A 21,508-nucleotide genomic window follows, 5' to 3' on the forward strand; every position below is an offset into this window, starting at 1 on the left:
TTCTAGCACAAGTTGATTCTAATCTAACAAGAATAACATGGTACCTTCTTCAATATTTCTATGTATTAAGAGAATTATATTTCTCCAAAGAACAAAAAGAAAATCATCTAAACCTACCGTGCAAATCCCACTTTGAACAAGGGATGAAACAACAGATACTTCCAGAGAATACAGCAGTTGCATAGTGGGCAAGGCAAAAAATTTTAGACTTCTCATCTATTAAAAAAAAAAAAAGGAGAAAACAAACAAAGAAGTCAGAATTACTTTTTTTTCTTACATTGGTGACAGAGGGAGGTTTGCAGAATCATTTCTGAATTCTGCTGGAGTTAGAGGGAAGACTATTTTTGTAAGTTTTTATGGAAGGCAGATCTCCAGTTTGAGAAAGTTTAATGAAGCTTCAGATGTTGCCTCTCTCTCTCTCTCTCTCTCTCTCTCTGGGCCCATTATGTATAATTAGACAGGTTTAATTTAATGTAAAAAAAATGTATAATGTTCATCCTGACATTCTCTTTCAGTGCTGCACCTGGAGGGAGATGCTGAATGCAGCAGAGATGCAGCTCTGAAGAGATCTGTGAAAGTGTAGGTGAGAAGGAAGGGGCTGAAAGAGGAAGATCTGAAGAGGAGGTGTTTTTCTTTCTTTAGTTGTTTTCCCTTGAGATAACTTTGCAGCTGGGAATGCTAAGAATATAGTTTTAGTGGGGGAATTTTCACACTCTGTGTTTCCTTTGGGTTGTTTTCTGTCCGTTGAAAGAAATGCAATTCTCTCAAGGAAGATAACAGAATGTTGTTAAAGACTGAAAAGCACTTTCCCACAGGCTTGGGGAGAAGGGAGACAAGAGAGGGAGTTGAGAAGTGTAAAAACCCAGCCTGGCTTTGGTGCGTGAGTAAGACAAGGCTCAAGCTGCTGAGCTTTTTGCCCCTGTTAAGTTTGGACTTAGCAGAGTATTTGTGTCCCTGCAAGGATGGAAAAAATCTCTTCTTCCCACCTCAGCTGTGAGTTGTGGCTGCCCTGATTAACCTGCCTCCATCAATTCTCACCGTGTGTAAGACAACAGCAAACTTTGGTGCTCTCCCTTATCTACTCACCATTAAAAACCCCAAACAAATAAACCCCAAATAATCCATAAAAAAAATCCCAAACAGCAGGACAGCTTGCCCTGGTCACATCCCAATAGCCCTCACTCTATATCCTAAAACATAGATGGTCACACTTCAGGTTGGACTTTAAGCTCCTGAGAATTCTCTGTGCTCCCAATATTTAGCCATTCACCTCCTCCCCCTTTTTGGGTTTCCTGGGAGCAATTGCATAACAATTGAGGAACAGAATAAAAGATACACAGATTATAAAGAGAGAGCTAAAGAGATCATACCTGTCTGTTATCTGGTATTGTCATGACAATCAGTTTAAGGTTGGCAAGCCCTTCCCTACAGAAGGAGAAAGAGATAAAAGAAAGCAAAATATGCTGTATGAATCTCATGTTAAAAGAATGAAATATTCTTGCTTCTGAGTTTAAGAAAATTGAGTGTTCTGTGGAAATATGTAAATTTAAATATGCTGCAATGCACCCAAAAATAGGTGGTTTAGTGTGTACAGGTCATATATTTATCTTCTGATATTTTAAGCTTTTCACACAGATCTGATTCTTAGTTTTTTAAACTGGCACAGAGCAATAGAAAGAGCCAAGAGTCTTGTCTTTTAATCTTACTTGGCAAGAAAATTGACAAGAAAAACTTGAAAGCACCAAGGTTTTCTTTTCTATGACACAGAGCTGAAGATACCTACACTCCCATTATTTGACTGCTGACTACAAAAATTTCAACAGAGGTTCCTAAACATTCACTGCCACAGAAACCCAAGTGTTTGTGGCACATTTCCTGTAACTCCAGATAACTTTTCCCTTTTCAGAGTTGGTGCTGTAACACTTCACTTACCACACGACTTGAGAAGAATCTGATTCTGTAGTTAGAAGAAATTCTTCAATATGTATTGAAGGCCAATCCCAAATTAGAGTAAGAGAATAAACATCCCACACGCTTAAGATGTTCTAGATTAAAAAAAAATCAGATATTATTTCAGATTTTCTTCGTAGAAGACTTTTTTTTTACTTTTTGAGCAAAATATTAACATATTCCATAGCTTAAAGAACGAACAGGAGTAGAATAGAAAACCAAACAAACAGGAAGATCAAGATATTTTGTAAGTATAATAATTTTTATTTTATTTTATGGAAGCTCTATTTTAAAACTATTATTTTAAAAATATGTTTAGAAGCTGATTCAAGAACATTGTAAAACAAAGACTAAACACTGCACATACCTCTGCATCTAAAACAAACAGCAGATTGTCAAGGACTTGAAGTTTTGCAGCACCTAGAAAGTAACAATAGTCACATAAATTTATTATTTTTCTTGGGAAACGTATTTGAAACAAAAACATAGGCAAACATAAAACTAAGCACTGGAAGCCTATGGATGTTTAACCTCATGGAACCTCCCAGGACTGTGCAAAGTTTAGCTTAAAGAGAATTGTGATTGCCATGTCTAAGTTAAACTCTGCAATTCTGAAGCACGTTTTTGGCTGTACCTTTACAAGAGGTGTTCTCTTTGGTAAATGTGTGTTTACTAAAAACAGTGAAATAACTGAAAATTGCTATTTTCTGCAATTAAACACGAATTCTACACTTGTCTATCAAACTAAAAAACCCTTTTTACCTTTGATCAGACTTGAATCAGCAAAACTTTGAAGAGACACCAGGGCATTGGTAGTGTCCACCTCCCATTTGGAGAGCACGTGATCTCCTTTACCCTGTGAGTGAAGGCAAAGGAAAATGGGGTTCTACAGTAGATAACTGACCACTGACAATTGCTCTTTAACTTGTAAAGCTGCAAAACTAACTTACACTTTATTCCTATATTGATGTTCAGAAAAAATACATTTATTTCTTTATTTTTAATTTAATCTTTCTCCTTTCAAGGTAAGGGTTGGACTCCGTGATCCTTGTGGGTCCCTCCCAACTCAGCATATTCTGTGACTCTGTGATTTTACTGCAGTGATTGTTACAGTCAACAGTTTATGGCTCTTTAAAAAAATATTTCAAAAACTCCACTTTCCATTCTTATAGAACATAAAGGCTGAATGAAATTCAAGTGGACCCACTGAGAAAAATCACATTGAATTCAACAGGCTTCAAAAAACAAACTTGTTTCTAGTCTAAAATAACATTTTGAAATATGTCTATATATTTTTTTATTAATTCCTCTACTTAATTTATGCTTAAAAGCTTTGCTAAATTGGACCTTGTTATTGTAGCAAGCCTTTGTTGAATGGGAAGCTGATTGGAAGATCCTTTCCAACTCTGGCTTTATCTTTGAGCTCAAGGATGAGACTATAAATGGTCCAGCCAGTACAGACCAGGAAGCAGTGATTTACTGAGCTCATGCAACCAGAGTGAAAATATTTTCCCCTCATCCATCATAACAAAGCAATTACTGAAATGACAAGTTATTTTCTTATGAGAAAAAAAAAAAGTACAGACAGGCTGCACAACTGATAACCTTTAAATTGACAGTGACGAAAATGAAAGGCAAAAGAGTCAGTGCAAAAAGCTGATCATTTTTTTTAACCAGCTAAAGATAAAGTTTGTGGCAGATCAAAAAACGCCATCCCTGATCACATAACAAGTGTTGCAAACACATCCTGAGCACTTACCCCAATGATCAGATGGATCTTGTTCACTGTGTTGCTGATCACAAAGTCCTGACAGGCCAGGCTGTGATGCTCCTCCGTGGAAATGAAAGTTGACTTTATCTGTCCTTGTAACTTGTGGGGTGGGAGTCGAAGGGAACCCAAACAAATGGGGAAGAAAAGAAGTCGTTTATACAATCAGTGGATAAAACCTTGAACTGCTCATTTCTCCACGTGTCAATCACAACTGTGAGTTGGAATAATAAACTGGTAAATAGTCAATGAAATGTGCCAAGTTTTGTCACAAACTCTGCATTTATGTTACCAGTTTGCAGGTATGTCTTACTTTCTTTGCTGTAGTCATGTCCATCTTCTCAATTGCTAGACAATAGGAAAATAAAAAAATAAAATCAATGTTAAATAAATTTTTTCAAAATTTAAAAAAGCCACTAAACATCATATGGGACAGTTTAGTCCTAACCTGACTATGCTGAAAAACACTTCACCTGGGATCTTTGGCAGTGTCTGTTTCTATTGATCACAGTATTGAGTTACAGAGAATTAACTAATAACTATATTTATATATCATGAACAGTTTAAATGATTCCAAATATTCCTAAGTACAGCTAAGATTATGGCTTAAAATCCTGTTCTCTAAAGCAGTGACTGAGATAAAAGAATTACTGGCAAAATACTAAAATAATTTTACTATAGACTTAGTTGTGTACCAGTTTCCCTTTAAAAAACAAACTAAGATTACACAGAAAATCCCAACTCAGTAATTTATTCCCATTAGAAATGGTGTGGAAAAGCTTTTATAACACAGCTCTCCCTGTCCCAATGAAATCCCAGTTGGTTTGTAGCTCATCCTACCTTCCTGTGTTTTAGCAAGTGGGAGACACATAATGCAGAAACATCCATTGCTTGTGAGAATGAACATGTGATAAACACCTAAAAAAATCCAACACAAATATTTCATACTTAAAATATTCAAGAGTAAATAAAGAGACTACTTGCTTATAAATAGGACAGTGAACTAACTGACCAAAAAAAAAAAAATCATCTTACCAGTAGATCAGATTGTTTTAAACAAAAATTTTGTCATCTTCAACAAAGAACAGAATAAGTTTTGTTTGAAATGATGATTTTTGTATGCAGCCATCAGACTGCAAATTCTGTTTTCATGGCAAAACCACATTTAAATACATTGTATTGTGACAGAACAAGGCTGGGAGCTTATGGAAGAGAATAGTAAAATCTGAAGTCTGACAGAAGGAGAGAGAAGGAATTCTTTCTTTTTGAGCACTTTCATGTTTAGCACAGTCTCAAAACAGAGATAATGAGTTCTGAATCTTTGTTTCCTATGACATTTGTAAAATAATTAATGAGACAAAGAACCTGATGCAGCTTTGCTTTGCATTGCACTTATTAAATGTACTTTTCTTCATGCTTTCCTGTATTATTTACTTTGCAGTCTCTTTCCCTGAGAGATAATAAAGGAGAACAAAATCACAAGAATTCAGACAAGGGGGAAAAACAATCACACAATTCTTACCTGCATCTGCATTATCTTTTACAATAAAGAGGTTTAAGTAAGCCTTTTCTCTTGAAGAATTTTCAACCAAAATCTAGAATAGAAAGAGTATAAAGACTATTACTCTGTATTTTATTTTAAAAAAATGAAAGTATTGATCATCAGCTCAAAATTTAAACATTTTTTCTTTCATGAAGCACTAGTTTTTATTTATACGTGCAATTCCTAAATATATTTTCCTTATTCATTACTCATGGGAATAAAAATGCCCCTTTTAGTGTTTGATCAGAATGTGTGTTCAAAACACAGGAATGTTTATACTTTGACATTTGGAAGAAAGAGAAAAAAAAACTCAAGAAAGCCTGAGAACAAAAGGTTTTCAGCAAAACCAAAGACAGAAGTTACTGTACCTTAGTTAGCAAGGTTTGTTTGGATGGAATGTGAATAAGATGGAAATTGCCACTTCTCTCACCAACCACAAGAAATTGTTTTTCTTGACACATACCAACTACATCCACGTTAGTATCTGAAAAGTTCCATGGCAAAATGTCAGATATTAAGATTTGGGTTTTATGAACAGACATTCACATTTGAAACACAGGAATTGGACAATACAGTGTCCCAGATTCCTTTAAAACAAATTATTTTGATTAAAGAAAGTACAGAAAAGGGAAACAGGGAGTGGGTTTGGTATCCATTATTCCCATTTCAATGAAAAGTTAGGAAGCATTCTAATTAACTTGTACAGAAATACTTAGTTCAATGTGTTGAGAAGCAGAATTTTTTATTGCTTAGGTACTTATTACAATAGTTCCTTTTACAGGCTGCTTAGACATGTAAGACCCTTGCTATGTTTTCCTATAAAAACAAATCTGTGTTTTAAAAGCCAGTTTTCATTTCCAGCAGAATTCCAGAGGAATGAACTTACCAAACTGAACGTGGAGCAGAAGAGACAGCCTGGTGCTGTCCAGCAGTGCCACTGATCTGTCAACAACAACCACAGTGCTGCCATCCCTTGAGCTGCACCCTTGGAGCTGTGGGTTAACAGAGACCTGGGAAGAGAAAGGTTGTTACAGTAACACTAGAAAATATGACTAAGAAGTTCTGATGATTCTTAAGCAAAATAAAAGCACAGTTCTAGTGGACTGTACCTTTTCTGAAGATGTGATTTGCAGCAGTGTATCCACCTGGTATAATGCAGTGCCACATTCCTGTCCCAAACCCACAGGGAGCTGCACACTCCCCGTGTCATCGCTGACCAGGATTTCGATGTCATTCCACATCTCGCCCTGGGATAAACATTTAGGGAACGTGTTGCAGAGCAGACAGCCTTAGAGAGTTACACGACCACAGACAAATCAGTGATTTCATTATCGTGACACTGTGCCGAGAGGAAGGACTGTACAAGCCTCATCACGGTGAACTGCGTGTGTTTAGAACAGACAGTAAACAGTGTGGATCCCAGCCCGGCTGGAGGCAGCTTGGTGAGAACAGGTTTCGGGAACAAAATTCAGGGCCAGAGCCCTCCCCGCCACGCTGTGGAGACTCCCACGTACAGGGACCCCCATCCCCTCATCGGTGGAAAACCTCCGCGCTCAGGGACCCTCATCCTCTGCTCCCAGGGGCCCCCTATCCTCAGAGCCCCCGATCCCCTGCTCTTAGGGACCCCCTGCCCTCAGGGATCCCCCATCCTCTGACTACAGGGACCTCGTGCCCACAGGGTCCCCCATGCCCTCATCGGTGACACCCCGCGCCATCAGGGACCCCGTTCCCTCACCGGTGACCCGCCGTGCCCTCACCGGTGACCCCCCATCCCTTCAGGGACCCCGTTCCCTCACCAGGGACCCCCCGTGCCCTCGGTGCCCTTCGATCCCCTCACGGCGCCCCCTCGGCCGCTCCCTCAGGTTTCAATTTGGCGGGAGCCGGCACGGGTGCTACGGGAAGCGGTGGCGGCCAAACCTCCCGCGAACGCGCCCGCGCCGTCCCCGCGATCCCGCCCGCTCCTCCCCGGCCCACAAGGCACCGCGGTCCCCCGCCCCTCCGCCTCTCGCTCCATCCGGGCACTGCGTTGAGGGCGGGCGGGGCTGTTTCGAGCGCTGTTGCCGCGGCAGCCGAGCGAGGTCGAGCCTCTCCGAGGACGTGCTGAGGGCCGGCGGCGGTCCCCGGGCGCTCGGTCATGGCGGTGAGCGGCGGCCGCTGGCGGGGTTTGGGAGGGGGGGAAGCGGGGAAGGGGCTGCGGGGGAGGAGAAGCCGGGGAGGGCCGGGTCGGGAGCCGTGTGCGCGGAGGCACAAAATGGCGCCCGCCGCGCCTTGGGCTGCGGCGCCATGATGGGCTCGGGGAGGGGCAGCCGTGCTGCGCCCGCCGCCGCGATCCCGGGCTCCAGAAGTTTCTGCTCCGGCCTCGGGAAGAGAAGAAGAGTCCCTGAAATCGAGGAGCTGTGGTTCCCTGGCTGCGGGGAGAAGTGGTTGTGGAGATACGGGCGTTTCTCATGGGGACTGTGGCGCGCAGGTTCCCTGTGAGGGGAGCGATTTGGTGTCTGTGCCATGCTCGGTTTTCGCTTATTTTTTCCTTGCCCTATTATTTGCGTTTGGTCACAGGTCTTATATATATTCACACCCATCCTGCTTTCTGTAATTAATACCGATAAGAAGCGCCTCTGCTGTAGTTACCACTGCCTCTCATGTTCAAGAAGGGTTTGGGAGTGCAGCTTTATTCTCTTTCAAAAAAATGATGTTGTCTGGTAACGTATAAAGGTGTTTGATCCGTTAATGAGGTGAAGAACCAGTAAGAGCTACCAAAGAGTAATCAAATTTAAAGTGGTTAATTTTTTCAAAAGTTATTTAGTAGCCTTGAGTGCAAGAAATAAAAACCCAACAAACAAAGCAGGCTTGAAAGTGATAAAACTTTTTAAAGTTGACTTTGAGCATTTTGTGATGTCTAACCTGATAGCTAAAAGTTCTTGTTTTGAAAATTTGAAACAAATTTGCAATTTGTGGTGAAACAGAAAGAGGAGAACTTAAACTTCTGGAGAAAATGAATCTCTTTTTTATGATTTTTTTTTGTTTGTTTATATAGCTTAACCTGTTAAGATGTTTTCCTGTAAAAGGACTTGAAGAATTAAGTAGTTTTGCACTGACTGAAGGCACTGTCTTTGAGGTTCCTCTGAAGTGTAGGCAAAGGGCTTGTTCAAAGTAACACTGAGCCTGTGGCCAATCTAAGAACTGACAATAATCTCACTGAACTCTGGCAGCTTTTTTATTGCTGGTTTGTTTTTTGTTGCGCTGAGATTTCCCTCAGGTGCAGAGCACAAGGGCATTAAAGAGCAGCACTGTGTGCAAATAATGAGACTGGGAGCCTTGGAAAAGGTGGCAGTGGGCTCAGTTTCAGCTGGATAATGTGTTTAAGATCCCAGCAAACTTACACTCTTAACTGTTTCTTTCCTTCTCAAGTAACTTTAAAATGTAAATATGTAGACATCTTAAAATTCCTTTGAAAATTCTTCTGGTTGAGACTTTTTGAAACCTTAGATGGGGAGGGGAGGAGGTGTAGATAAACAGATGATAGGTAAGTGTGGAATGCCAGGTATCGTGATGACAAATAGGGGAGTCCGTCTATCTAATGTGCTAAAGTTTTTGGGAAGGTGTGTGAGGCATTAATAGTATTCAGAAGTGTCACTGGGACTAAAACTCTGCTACAGGTCCAGTCCTAAGCTGTCAGTGCTCAGCTAGATTTGTGTGTACCATGCAAATGGAGAAGTGAACAGCTGCTTTATATCTTAAAGAGAAATGTTACTATAGATGTAAATTAATAAAGAATTGGCCAGATTAAACAGGAACAGCTGAAATACAAATCCAGATATTAACCTGTTGCATGTAATAAAGAAATTCTACCATTAATACACAATATATTTATGACAACCTGTTGAGGCTGGTGGAAAACTGCAAGTTCAGGTCTTCTGCTACATTAAATTATCTTCATGAATAGCATTTCTGGGTCAAATAATGTCCTTAGTGACATCTCCTGCAGCCACAGGATGCTCAGGTTTGGTTATGACTGGCATTGATGAGATCAGAGCAAGAGAGAGCAGTGAAACTGTGAAAGCATTAATGGGGCACATTCACCTTTTCAGGGTGTCCCTTTTCCATTCCATTCCTTTCAGAGCACTCTACACCAGTTGAACTCATTTACCTCTCTCAGATGGAATCAAAGTAGTCTTGACTCCACAAGATAAGTTTCTGGGTTTAGTCCTCCTACATCAGTGGAGGGAACATCTTGTTTTTGTTAGCGAAGAAAAATGTGATATTGTTGGAACAGCTGTAAGTGACCTGTATGTGCTCACACACAAATAGATTTTTGCATAGAGATACTGTTGAGGTTTTTCCTCATTTAGAAATTAGCTGTCTAACACTAACACGATCCACCTAATTTTGTTTCTCTTCAAAGTTCATTCCATGCTTCAAAATAGTGTGGGGATTTTGTGAGGTCAGTTAGATCTGTTGCTCAGCAGTGACCTTGAGTTATCTCAGTAATGGGAATGTTAAAAGGTGATTGACCTGCAAACACCATTTAGAGAAAACTGTGCATCACAGTTTAGTCTTCCTCATACTCTCAAAAGCACTTGGAAAAAGTGAAGTCTAGTGTAGTGAGAGAGTAAAATGTTATTCTCTATTAGTTCTCTTTATTAAAGTCTTAAAAAATCAATCTGTACCCAGTAAAGTGCAAGTCTACAAGCTACTGCCTAACTGTGGGATGGCTACTCACAGCATTGTCTTTGCAGGAAAAAAAATGAGGTGTATCTTCAGAGGAAGTACAAAGTAAGTAGTTTTTCTCAGTTTTTCAGCCCTGAGCTTCTGGTTTTTAAACATTCTGTCCTCATGTGCAGGGTAGTGACACAGAACGAGATGGAGTAGCCCCAGAAAAATCCTCTCCAGAAAGAGAGAAGAAAAAGGAACAATCTGATGCCTCTTCTGGTTCTCCCAGAACATCAAAGCATCATTATTCCAGATCCCGCTCACGGTCGAGGGAGAGAAGACGGAAGTCAGGTATGGTTTTCATTAAGGCATAAATTGCTTGGAGAGCTGAGTTCTCTTTGAAGCCATTTTGGAAAAAATAGACAGACTTAGCTCTGGTAACCTGTTAGAATTGGGGAAAAAACTGAGCTGCTAACTTTGGTTTTGTGTCTGTTGAAACTGCTGAGGAAAAAATTCTCGTCAGTGCTGAGGGGTTTGGGGAGGGGGGACACGGTCAGATCACAAAGAGGAAACCAGTGCTATTTTGTCTTGATTTTAATTATAAATGCTTAGACTGGGATACTCTTGCATGGTTGGAACAAAAATAAGGGTACCTGGCAAACGAATGTGACTGGAGTAGCACATGGGTTAGTTTGTCACCATCACACCTTAAGTAAATGCAAAGAACTGGGGCTACCAGAGTTTGCACTCAAATAGTGCTGTTTGTTTTCTAACTCTTGACTTTGGGGGGTGGAATAACTGAAAGGAACTAGAAAGATCATAACCAGGTGGTCTCCTCTTTAACCTGGTAAATGACAGTAAATGTTTTCTTCTCCAGATACCGAAGGAAGAAAACACAGAAGCCGGAGCAGAAGCAAAGAGGTAATTAGCACTTTGTAGTGTTTAGGTAATTGTACATCGTAAAAAGTATCTTGTAGTAATGCACATATGTGTAAACCTATAGAAATGACTTTATGGTAAGTACAAGAAATTGAGAACTTAAAGCTTAAAAATGGATATGGAGAGCCTTTCATAGTGAAGCATGATTGCAGCCATCATGTTGACAAGGTAATAGTTTGATAGAAAAATGCTTTCAGAAACTAGTAACTTAATTTCTTTCTTTTTTTTTTTTTATTTTTGTGGAAACAGCCAAAAGAAAGAGTTCATGTGGAGAAGTAGAATGGTGTTCTTGATGACTTTCACAGAGCTTCCATTATCCAAAAGCCTTGGGTGGCTTTGTTCCTGGCCAATGTTCAGGACTTTCAATAAAACATACCCATCTACTTAAAGCTATAAAAAAATATATCCCCACCTGACTGAGCTCTGATTATTGCATCTTTTAGCTGTGAAAACTGTCGTAACTTGACAGACAAGCTGAGTCAGCTGGAAATGGGGCAGAAGCAGCAAAAATTTCAGAAGGCTGTCTCTTAAATTAAAGTGTGTGTGTATAGAGGGGAGTGAGAAGAGACAGCATCAATAACACCTTAAAAATAACTGGCTCACACACCAGAGAAGAGATTAAACAAGCAAACCAGGAGCATCCAAATAGTCACAAAGAAGCTTAAGCCATGTGGGGACAGATGAGGGACTTTAACTTCTAACCCGGGTCAGGAACTTCTCCTTCCCTCATTCCAATGGAAGCTCTGTTTTAAAAAAAAAAAAAAAAAATAAAGGAGGAAAGAAAAGCAAAATCTAGGCGAGTTTTTGTGAAATTGAATAATCTCTTGTCCAGCTCACATGATAACATTTCTATAATAAATCATACTCAGCGTGCTAATGCGCGAAGAGACTGAACTGAAGACGCTGCAGACTCAGATAGCAAAATTATAAGCCTACTTCATGATAAGGTAACTATTAGTCATTCAAACTCATATTTCCCTTAAAAATATCTTAAATCCTTATGGGATATAGTGGTGGTTTATTACTAAGTGTGTGTCTGAAAGATGGGATTTAAAAGAAAAATTTCTAAGCATCTCTTTAATGATTAAAAAGCACTTAAAAATGCTGTGCAGTGTTTTGCCATGTTATTGGATCTGATCTTACACAGGTTATTGAGCAGCTTCTAAGTTTCACAGTGAACAGATGAGAAATGATGTCCCACAGTAGGTGTGCTGTTGTCACTCATTTGCAAGATTAAGCTCTGTCTGTAGACTAAATACTGAATATCAGTAATTCTTAATCTGTATATCAGAACAACTACTTATGTAAATATATACTTAAAGTTAGCATACAGATAACCTGAAGATGTGGTTTTATGTAGTATTAAAAGATTTAAGAATAAAACACTGTCAAAGCGGGAAAAAATACCTAATGTTCTTGTTTACTTGAAGAACATATTTATAAGTGGGTATATATTAATAAGGAGTCAGAAAGACTTGGACAAGTGGGTATAAGCTAATTATAGCATCTTCTTCAGATTTACTTCTTTTGAGAGAGTGTTCTGATTATAGGAAAGGTTTTATGAGGAGTTAATAGGTTTAGATGAGTTATAAAAAAACCCCAAACTTTTGAATAATTGGGGTTTATCTAAAATGAATATATCATGCTTAATTTGTGACTTGAAATAGAACATTATTTAAGCATAAGACTTAAGTGGGCTATGCTTTTTTGTAGGGAGATTTCAGAATAAACTGGATATATTAAGAAAGGGTGTTGATGTCACGACTTAGTCTCTAAGGAAGACACTGGCAAAAATCTGGCCTGACCTTGCTAAATATTTTTGGCATTGCAGCTATAAAAAGGAATCTTTTTTTTTTAAGAGGCACTGCAGGAAGAAATTGCGGTGTAGTGGAGCAGCATAGCTGTAATTTAAAACTGCTGGGGGAAGTCTGAGTGGTGCATGTTAGCTTTAAATACAAAAATGGGATGTCAACCATGTAACTTAATATTTTGCTTTTTAAAAACTCTTGGAAGTTACTTGCTGACTGAAAAGAGCTTTGATCTAAAAATTAATTACCTGATGATGGATAAATACTATTTTGCTTTTAGAACGAAAAAATATGTCTGCAACTATGTATGGATTTAAGGAACTTTCTGTATGGAAGGGTTAGGCAAATATTAAATATTCACTGCAAATGTGAGTGTTTATATGTATGCATATTCATACATTGTTAGGTTCTTAAAGATAGGAACTTATTATGTGCTTGGATTGGAGACAGTAACTGAAAACGATAGTTGTTTTTGTTCCAATGCTGTGAACTCTTATATGGAAACACTGTAAAGATACCTTGATGGATGCTCTAGAAATCCTTTATAGACCGTGGGGAGGAGGGAAAAGGGGGAAAAATTCTAGGATGCATTTACAGCTTTGGGTAGTTGGTGGCATTAGGCAAAGCAGCCATCACTCATGATTGAGTCACACTCCTAAGGTTACTAATGTTGCATCACAACTTATCATTTTTATCTTCTGATACCCATACTAACTCTCTTTGTTGCACTATTTTCCTGAAAGAACCAACTTCTTCTTAAAACAGGCAAGAAGACATGAATCCAAAGAGAAGTCCTCCAAGAAGCACAAATCTGAAGACCACAATGACAAAGAACATTCTTCTGACAAGGGCAGAGAGAGCCTAAATTCATCTGAAAATGGCGAGGAGAGACATAAACGCAAGGAGAGAAAGTCATCCAGAGGGAGGAGTCATTCCAGATCCAGGTCTCGGGAAAGGTAAGTTGGTGCATGGGATTATTCTGGAAGTGCCTTTGCACAAGCAGTGGTTGGAATTAGTGTGGGCTTGTGAAGTACAGCTCAAATCCGTCCCTGACCTGGTTTAAAGCGTCAGTTTGGGCTGCTTGTTTCAATTCTCATTGGGTGCATTTGCTACTGGTTTTTTTGCAGATTGATTCTGAGTAAAAGTACAAAATATCTCCAAGGCTTTATATAGGGGATGTGTCTCATGTTTATACTTGGTGTAGAAATTATTAATAAAGCCTCCTAAACGTACCCTGTTGTCAGTGACAAGAAAGCAGATGCACCTGAGCAGTGATGTGGCTCTTTACCTTCTAAATCACGAGCTTTCCAGGGGCAGTGCTGGCCAATCCTCCTTGCCTGGTAGCCCACCCAGCACACTCCAAGGACAGGAGAATTCCCTGGGACAAACAGGTTGCTGCCAGCAGAACTTTTGGCCGACTCTGCTTTTAGCTGAGGGATCTGCAGCAAACAGGATGTCAAGGAACAAGCTTCAGCTAATGATGGGCTGATGATGTGACTCACAAGCTGAAGTTTGGGCATCTCTTCCTGTCTTAGAATACCATGGGGAGGAGCAGAGTTTTGTTGCCTCAGATTTAAGGCTCCTGCATCAGATTAGTTTGGCTTTGTATTTGTTTTGAGAAGTACACTTTAGTGAACAGTTACAAATAGCAATATTGGAGTATGACTGTTTACACAAACTGTGTAGTTCCCCTGTTGTGGCCGGTGGGAGCCTTTGGTTCTTTCCCCATTTCACCCCTTGATGTGCTCTAGGCACAAACTCTTGCATGTGTGGTTTGCAGTCTCCCCACCCTGCCCTGATGCATTTTGCCCTGTGGTGACAGACCTGTGTGTCAGTCCTTGAGTAGAAGTTGCATTTAAAGCTGGGAACATCTGTAAGAATTTGGGCCGTGTGTTTCAGACGTCACCGTAGCAGAAGCCGTGATAGGAAAAAATCCCGATCCCGCAGCAGAGAGAGGAAACGGCGGATCAGATCCCGGTCTAGATCCAGATCCAGACACAGACATAGGAGCAGAAGTAAAAGCAGAACTAGGAGTAGGAGCAGGTGAGTGTTACTTTCCATCTGTGCTCGGTGGTGGCGTTTGGTTGGACATTCTCCGGGGACTGATGTACTGCAGAGTGGTGGATTTGCCAGTCCCTGTCTGTTCAGTGCAGCCAAATGTGTTTGGCTTTTTCTCAGCTGTGCTGATACAGTGGGTAAGGGCTGGGTGTTCACATACTCTCTGTAAACATTTCTCCTGGATAGCTCAGACTCCAGCTTTTCATAGCATGATTCCTTATCAGCAATTAAAAATGCTTAACTAGTTATTTTGGAGATACCTTATAAAATATCATTTTAGAACTTTTGGCTCATAAAGTAAGGAAAGTAAATAGTAAAGAAGGAAAGTAAATAGTATTTTGAGTAGTAATAATTGCCACAGCTCAAGCTCTTGGTTTCTTATATCACAACTGAACTTAGCATTTCAATATCCTATTTGAAATAGTAGTTAAGTGGTAAAAACTGAAGGATAAGATACAGCTGACCCTTTCATGTGTTGGTTACAACAGTAGTGTGGTGTACTGCTGTATTTATCCCTCTAGTTTGGGTATATATATCAGAAAAGGAAAGTTTAACCGGGAGTCACAGGCTGTCAGAGCAGATACAACGATCAGAAGCTAATCCTGATCAGCTCCACAAAGTTGACTTTTCTGTGAAGTGGCACAGTGAATGTGAAGTTAAGGTGAATTTTGAATCAGGTGGACTGTTTCTTATCTGAATGTACTCTTCCATGTTAATGATTAACTCCTCTTTGTCAAGTTCAACTTGAGAATATTTATGATGTTAATTTTTCTCCCTATCTTGAGTGCTTCCATTTCTTCCTTAAATTGTAGAAGCACGGATTGAAACACTCGGTTAGCCACATATTGGCTTACTGGGGGTCTGTTTGACAGAGCTGACATCCATACCTCACCTGGCATATGCTAGAGTTGAGGTTTTCAGCACTGAATAGAAGGAAACGTTTTCCAGTGCTGATAAATCAGTATTGTGGTGTAGAGTTCTGAGTCTGTCTGTGTGTACCTTTGCATTCATAATGCCCTGTAGGATTTTCTGAATGACTAAGCTGAAATATGACTGAATGACTACTACAGATCTGGTTTTTCCCTCCTACTCGTTGGAAGTAGTTTGAATGCAAATCAGTGACCCTCCAGAGCTCTCAAGGAAGTGTTGACAGTGTTCCAGTTCATGTAGTAGTGTTTTAAATTGCATATTTAAAGGGTGTAGAACTTGGTTGTGACTACTCAGCATTACAGTGGATCACTGGAGACTTAACAATCTCTCACACTCATGTGATGCTACAACATCACTTGGGAAACTGTTGAGAAGACTTATCTTCTTGAAGAAGTAGTTGAATTACGTGGCTTGTGTCGTATTTTATTTTGACATTCACTTTCTACCAAACTTCCAGCTGGGGTGAGTAGAGCTGGGTCTGCAGTTGGTACATGTTACTTACATTTAGTGAGATTTAAGCCACCTTCAGCATGTTGTGCAAGGCTTCAGCTCCCTGTTCTTCACAGTTCTTGTAGGTAATGTGCACTGACTGTTTTAAAAAGTCACTTTGAACATTGTGTTTAATGGCTCCATGAAAACTTCACAGCCCAGAATAGATTTTTGCTGCTGCAGTGGAATTCAAATTACCTGAAACAGAACATCAAATGTGGGAAGAGAAAGTAAGAGATAGTCACAGCTTAGGAATTTCTTCAGCTGGAAACAGGCCTTGTTGGATAATCGCAAGAATCCTTTGAAGTACTATTTTTGTCTTGCAAATCCTAGAGAATTCCAGTAAGTGAGGCATAAGAGGGGTTTTTTTAACGGTAGGTGGAACACTTTGTCAAGTTCTGGGCTCGGGTGAAGCTTTTGGAAAAAGAATTATGAGCAAACCTCAAGGAAAACTCTCCACGAGCCAGATAAACATGGTGTGGAAAGCACCTCAACATAAATTCCCTCACTCCTGAAATGCAGTGGGTTTTGTGTGACAGAAGCATTTGCAAACAGTAGAGCTTGACCTTCTCTTGATGGTTCTTTGCATAATCTCAAGCTCAGGTTTTCAGGTGATCTGAGTCCTCACTGGCATTTAAACTAATCTTTTTGTGTAGACCCTGGTGGTAGTTCTTTCATGCTGTGGCTCTGACTAAATGCTAGGTGGAAAACATGACACCATCTGCTTGTTTCAAATGGAAATACTTAAATACAAAAGCTCAAATACTTATTTCCTTGATGTTTACCAGTGCAATAAAGCATCAGACCAAAGACAAGACCAAACTACAGTAGTCAGCACGGGAAAATGAAGGTATCTTTGAAACATGCATTACATCTTATCTCAGGAATGCAGATCTGTCACTTCCCAGTGCCTGAATCTGCATCTTGTCATCTTCTCTGAAAAGATAAGTCTTGCCTCCTTTGTATTCTACCAGATTTGTCATGTAAGCAAGGATCTTTTTGTAACTTCATGGTGTTTGTAGATGCTGCCCAAGGTGCAAACAGAAGCAAGAGAGTACCTGACTGCCATGTAAGGTTGCTGTTGTCATTCTGTTCCCTCCAGTTAGCCCTTAACTCACATGGGTCAGAATGGGTCAGATGATCCTGGCACACAGAACTGCTCTAATAGTACTTCATATGTGTATTTTGAGTGGCTGTTGTTTAGATGGGATGAAGTGTATATGTCCTGAGAATGACTCCTGCTTGGGATGAGGTGGGGAGAAGGCTATTCAAGGAGAATTGAACTGAATTTTTTGGTATTTTGCTTAAAAATACATTTTAACTGGGTGCTTTTCTGATGGTCAGGTTCCAGATAATTCATGTTCATAGTTTTCTGCACAATCTGGTCTTCTCAGGAGCAAATCACACAATTAAAGCAGGTCTCATATTCACATTCAGTGTGGCAACCTCCTTCAGACAGCTGTCCAAAGCACATTTAGGGAAGAGCTTACAGAAGGGAGAGTAATAATAATTTCCCTAAGTACTATTCCAGTTCTTAACCTGGACCTCTTCAAAATGCTCATTATTAATATGCTTTGATGTCTCACAATTTTAAAGCATTCTTCTAACTTGATTATTTTTAAGTTCTCTTGCAATTGACTTTACCAGAAATTAGAATTAGAAATGAGAATGTCCAGAATTAGGCATTCTGTTACAGTTGGAAATCTTGAGTTTTAGCTCTGTGTTACACTGTCCTAGCATAATCCCTTTGAAAGCTCTTGAGAGCTCTCCAAATGAATCACTAAGCAAACTTTTAGTGTTGTGATCAAATCCTTTATGAAATGTTAAGCTCCATATGTACTTTGATGGGTTTAGCAACTGTAAAATTTGGTTACAGGGAGAGAAAGAAGAGGATCGAGAAGCCCCGAAGGTTCAGCAGGAGTCACAGCCGGAGTCCCAGCCCGCCGCCCTTCCGGGGACGGAACACGGCTATGGATGCACAGGAAGCATTAGCCAGGAGGTCAGGAATTGTTAGGATTTTATTGATATGTGACACGAATAAGCTCCTGATGTTGATTTTTTTGCATGTCTAAATATTTTTATTTTCATGTACTTCTAGACTGGAAAGAGCAAAGAAACTGCAAGAACAGAGAGAGAAGGAAATGGTTGAAAAACAGAAGCAGCAGGAAATGGCTGCAGGTAGTTCATGTGCATTATATTATTCATTACCAGGAGTGTGAGTCAAAGATAGTAAGAGTAGGCTTATTGAGAGTATCTTATTATGACCTGAATGTTACAGTCCTGTCCAACAAATGTGCAGATTGTCTTGGTATAATCTTAACTTGATCCACATACAAGAGCAACAACCAGAAGGAAGAAATGTTTGAAAAAAACCAAAACCAAACCAAAAATAAGAAACATAAAACCCCAAGAAAAATGATCAGGATTTTCTTATCACTTCCTGAATGTACAATGGAATGTTGTGTAGTTAAGCCTGTAACATGATTTGTGATGGTCATTGGACCCTTTGTGCATCAGAGTTTGAAGGCTGTTGTCTGCTCAGGGCTTTTTAGAACCCTGGGGTACATTAGTTTCACTTCTGGTTTACTAAAACTATTGGAGATGTATTTCTTAATTTACAAACAACATTATTTGATCATGCATTTGTTATGTGTGTATTTTCAACTTATTTCTGTTGAAGGGAAGCATTTGGGGAGTTAGGCTTTTTTTGTTTGGTTGGGGGGGGTGGTTGGGTTTTTTCCCCTCAAAGTCCAAACTTATTCATAGCAAGTTCCTTTTCTCCAGCGGCTGCAGCCACCGGCGGCTCCGTCATTAACGTCGCTGCTCTCCTGGCGTCGGGAACACAAGTGACTCCTCAGATTGCAATGGCAGCTCAGATGGCAGCACTCCAGGCCAAGGCCCTGGCAGAGACTGGAATAGCTGTTCCCAGCTATTACAACCCAGCAGCAGTGAACCCCATGAAATTTGCTGAGCAAGAGAAAAAGCGGAAGATGCTTTGGCAAGGCAAAAAGGAAGGGGTAATGTTGGCTTTTTTTGCCTTCATGAACATGTTTGGAAGGATCTTGCGTGCAGTTTAAAGGTTCTTGTTAGTGTTATTTCCAGCAAAATTACTTTCATACCTGTCAAGAAGTTTCCCTGTTTTAACGGCAGCCTGAGGTAAAATTTTAAAATCAAGAGTTGGACTCTTGATATCAGTTGCCTGCTGACACTATGGGAAAAATTGAGAAAATATTTCTGGTTTTGCCCTTTGACACTGTGCTGGTACAGAAGTGTCTGTTTAGGTGAGGTACCACCATGCATCAGTTACGTAACAAGCTCCCTTAGCTTGTCACAGGCTGTTCCATAAGATGGGAGAAACTGAAACTGGTTCCCATGGCATTGATGGGAGACAGAAGGGAGGGAAGAACAACCCTGAATACCTTCCAGGCAGTTCTTCCTGAATTGTGCTGTATATTAATTAATTGGAATAAGCAAATTTGGTTTTCCATGATTCACTTCAAGCATGAATTCTGACAAGGTTTCCAGACCTTTGGAAAGAAGTACAGTGTGCCCAAGGAAGGAACATACCTCTGGTTTTGGCACTATGGTTAGGGAGACTTCCCTCTCAGCATTCCTGTGAAGATACTGCAGGAATGTCACACTTGGAAACCGTTTACTTCCAGCTGTGCTTCAGGATGGGCTCATTTTTAACACTTTCTTTGCTTGCTACTGTATTGTGATATTAATGGAAACTTTCCTGAAAGTTGATACATCTTTTCTTTTTTTTTTTTTGCCCTGTACAGGATAAGTCACAATCTGCAGAAATATGGGAAAAACTAAATTTTGGAAACAAGGACCAAAATGTCAAGTTCAGAAAACTGATGGGCATAAAGGTAAAGAATTCTGAATGTAATTAAATGTATTAATTGTAGTATAGTGATTTCTCTATTTATTTTAAATTCTACCTTAACTGATAAGGGTACCTAATACTACATGATGTAGTTATGAACTTCAGGTATTTATTAAATTCAAAAGTAGCATCTAGATCTGATTCAATTAAAATTGTAGAATATATCGTTATGTTTCTGGCTAACAGAACAACTGTTGTGGTCTGGAACAACAGTTGTGGCTGTAACCAGTATTCATAATGTGATAAGCAACATTTCTTTGCACAGATGAGTTAATTGGAGGCATTTATTTAAATGAGTCAGAGAAAGGAACTGGGTGAAGGCCTCTGTTCCTTGACAGAGAATAGAATGTTGCTGCAATAAATTAAAATAAATTTCAATATGCTTGAATAAATCAACTCGAATGCTTTGAATTCTTACTAATCTAATTTTTATTAAAAATTGATTTTATTTAAATTTAATTTTTCTTTACTATTGAAATAATTATTAAGAACAGTCATGTTTAGGACGCAGCCTCTGAACCCCCAGAGCTGATGTCTGTGTTCTCCCTGTTTCCAGAGCGAGGATGAAGCTGGATGCAGCTCCGTGGATGAGGAGAGTTACAAAACACTGAAGCAGCAGGAGGAGGTGTTCAGAAATCTGGATGCACAGTATGAAATGGCCAGATCACAGACTCACACACAGCGAGGAATGGGATTGGGGTTCACATCTTCCATGAGAGGAATGGATGCAGTTTGAAAAAGGATAACAAAACATAAAACAGTTTTGAAGTTTGGGACTGTGGAAGGTTCTTGTTCACATGTTGGGTCCTTGTTCACCAAAAAGCTAGCATGGGTGTTGCATTGACTTTAATTTATTGAAAAATACGATTTTTTTTGTAAATATCAGATTAGTGATACTGGTGTTAGTGTTGTAATCAGGTTATGCCCACTTCCATTAAACTTGACAGAACTAGAGAAGGACAGTATTTTTTAGTTAAAAGTTCTACTTTTCAAACAAGCAGCAGATGGGATAAACTCATATATGGATATTTCGTGTCCACTGTCTTGTGTACTTTTGTACTTTAACCTTGTACAGTTATTTTCAATTCTTGAAACATGAAAAGAAACATTGTGTAGATGTTATTTAGCAGTCTGGGCCAATAGGCACATAATCCAGTGCAGAAAAACTGGTTAATAATAAAGACATTTTTTTTCTCTAAGGTCTTACTTTATGTTAATTCGTATTGTGGACCAATCTCCAAGAGAGGTCTGGAAAAATCTAAGGATTGTCAGTTTTGCTTTGGTTATTTTGAAGTGGGTAAAATAAGATTTGCAGTGTGGGACTTTAGTGTAGGACAATCTGCTTGAAAATAGTCACGCAGCTCCTGCCCCGTCTTTGTCTCCACCCTTCAGAAGAGAAGGAAAACCGGTAACAAAAGCGGGAGCGATGCCGGTTGGAGCGGGAGCGAGTCCTGCGTTCGTTTGGTGACAATGGGGCTGCAGGA

General features: G+C 39.8%; 2 protein-coding genes across 5 annotated transcripts in view; one reads left to right on the forward strand and one right to left on the reverse strand.

Moving 5' to 3' along the window:
* KNTC1 (kinetochore associated 1) overlaps positions 1–7,024 on the reverse strand; it is a 34,693-nt gene extending 27,669 nt beyond the window's left edge. Inside the window, exons 1-13 of the mRNA XM_032705466.1 lie at positions 7,019–7,024; positions 6,371–6,508; positions 6,148–6,271; positions 5,630–5,745; positions 5,241–5,313; positions 4,559–4,636; positions 4,032–4,066; positions 3,710–3,820; positions 2,713–2,806; positions 2,318–2,370; positions 1,933–2,045; positions 1,371–1,425; positions 118–216 (exon numbers count right to left, since the gene is read on the reverse strand). Of these exons, the coding sequence (XP_032561357.1) occupies positions 118–216; positions 1,371–1,425; positions 1,933–2,045; positions 2,318–2,370; positions 2,713–2,806; positions 3,710–3,820; positions 4,032–4,066; positions 4,559–4,636; positions 5,241–5,313; positions 5,630–5,745; positions 6,148–6,271; positions 6,371–6,502 (1,083 nt within the window). The 5' untranslated portion in view covers positions 6,503–6,508; positions 7,019–7,024. The remainder of the gene's footprint in view (positions 1–117; positions 217–1,370; positions 1,426–1,932; positions 2,046–2,317; positions 2,371–2,712; positions 2,807–3,709; positions 3,821–4,031; positions 4,067–4,558; positions 4,637–5,240; positions 5,314–5,629; positions 5,746–6,147; positions 6,272–6,370; positions 6,509–7,018) is intronic.
* Positions 7,025–7,265: 241 nt separating this feature from the next.
* On the forward strand, positions 7,266–21,223 carry RSRC2 (arginine and serine rich coiled-coil 2). 4 transcript variants are annotated; one of them, XM_032705489.1, is made up of 10 exons: positions 7,266–7,401; positions 10,103–10,262; positions 10,789–10,832; positions 13,402–13,614; positions 14,558–14,701; positions 18,012–18,134; positions 18,234–18,313; positions 18,920–19,152; positions 19,918–20,007; positions 20,581–21,223. In XM_032705489.1, exons 2-10 carry the CDS (start codon positions 10,179–10,181, stop codon positions 20,758–20,760), a joined length of 1,191 nt encoding a protein of 396 aa, XP_032561380.1. In that variant the 5' UTR covers positions 7,266–7,401; positions 10,103–10,178; the 3' UTR covers positions 20,761–21,223. The 4 variants fall into 4 exon arrangements, with proteins under 4 accessions (XP_032561380.1, XP_032561378.1, XP_032561379.1 ...); XM_032705487.1 differs by having other exon boundaries at positions 7,267–7,401; positions 13,424–13,614; XM_032705488.1 differs by lacking the exon at positions 7,266–7,401 and adding an exon at positions 7,691–7,711 and having other exon boundaries at positions 13,424–13,614.
* Positions 21,224–21,508: the final 285 nt, after the last annotated feature.

This window comes from Chiroxiphia lanceolata, chromosome 18 (assembly GCF_009829145.1).
Source record: "Chiroxiphia lanceolata isolate bChiLan1 chromosome 18, bChiLan1.pri, whole genome shotgun sequence".
In the NCBI taxonomy this organism is placed as follows: domain Eukaryota; kingdom Metazoa; phylum Chordata; class Aves; order Passeriformes; family Pipridae; genus Chiroxiphia; species Chiroxiphia lanceolata.

Coding starts and splice junctions, on each gene's coding strand:
- RSRC2 (XM_032705487.1), top strand. Junction 10,833..13,423: donor GCCGGAGCAGAAGCAAAGAG/GTAATTAGCACT, acceptor TTCTTAAAACAG/GCAAGAAGACATGAATCCAA. Junction 14,702..18,011: donor AGAACTAGGAGTAGGAGCAG/GTGAGTGTTACT, acceptor ATTTGGTTACAG/GGAGAGAAAGAAGAGGATCG.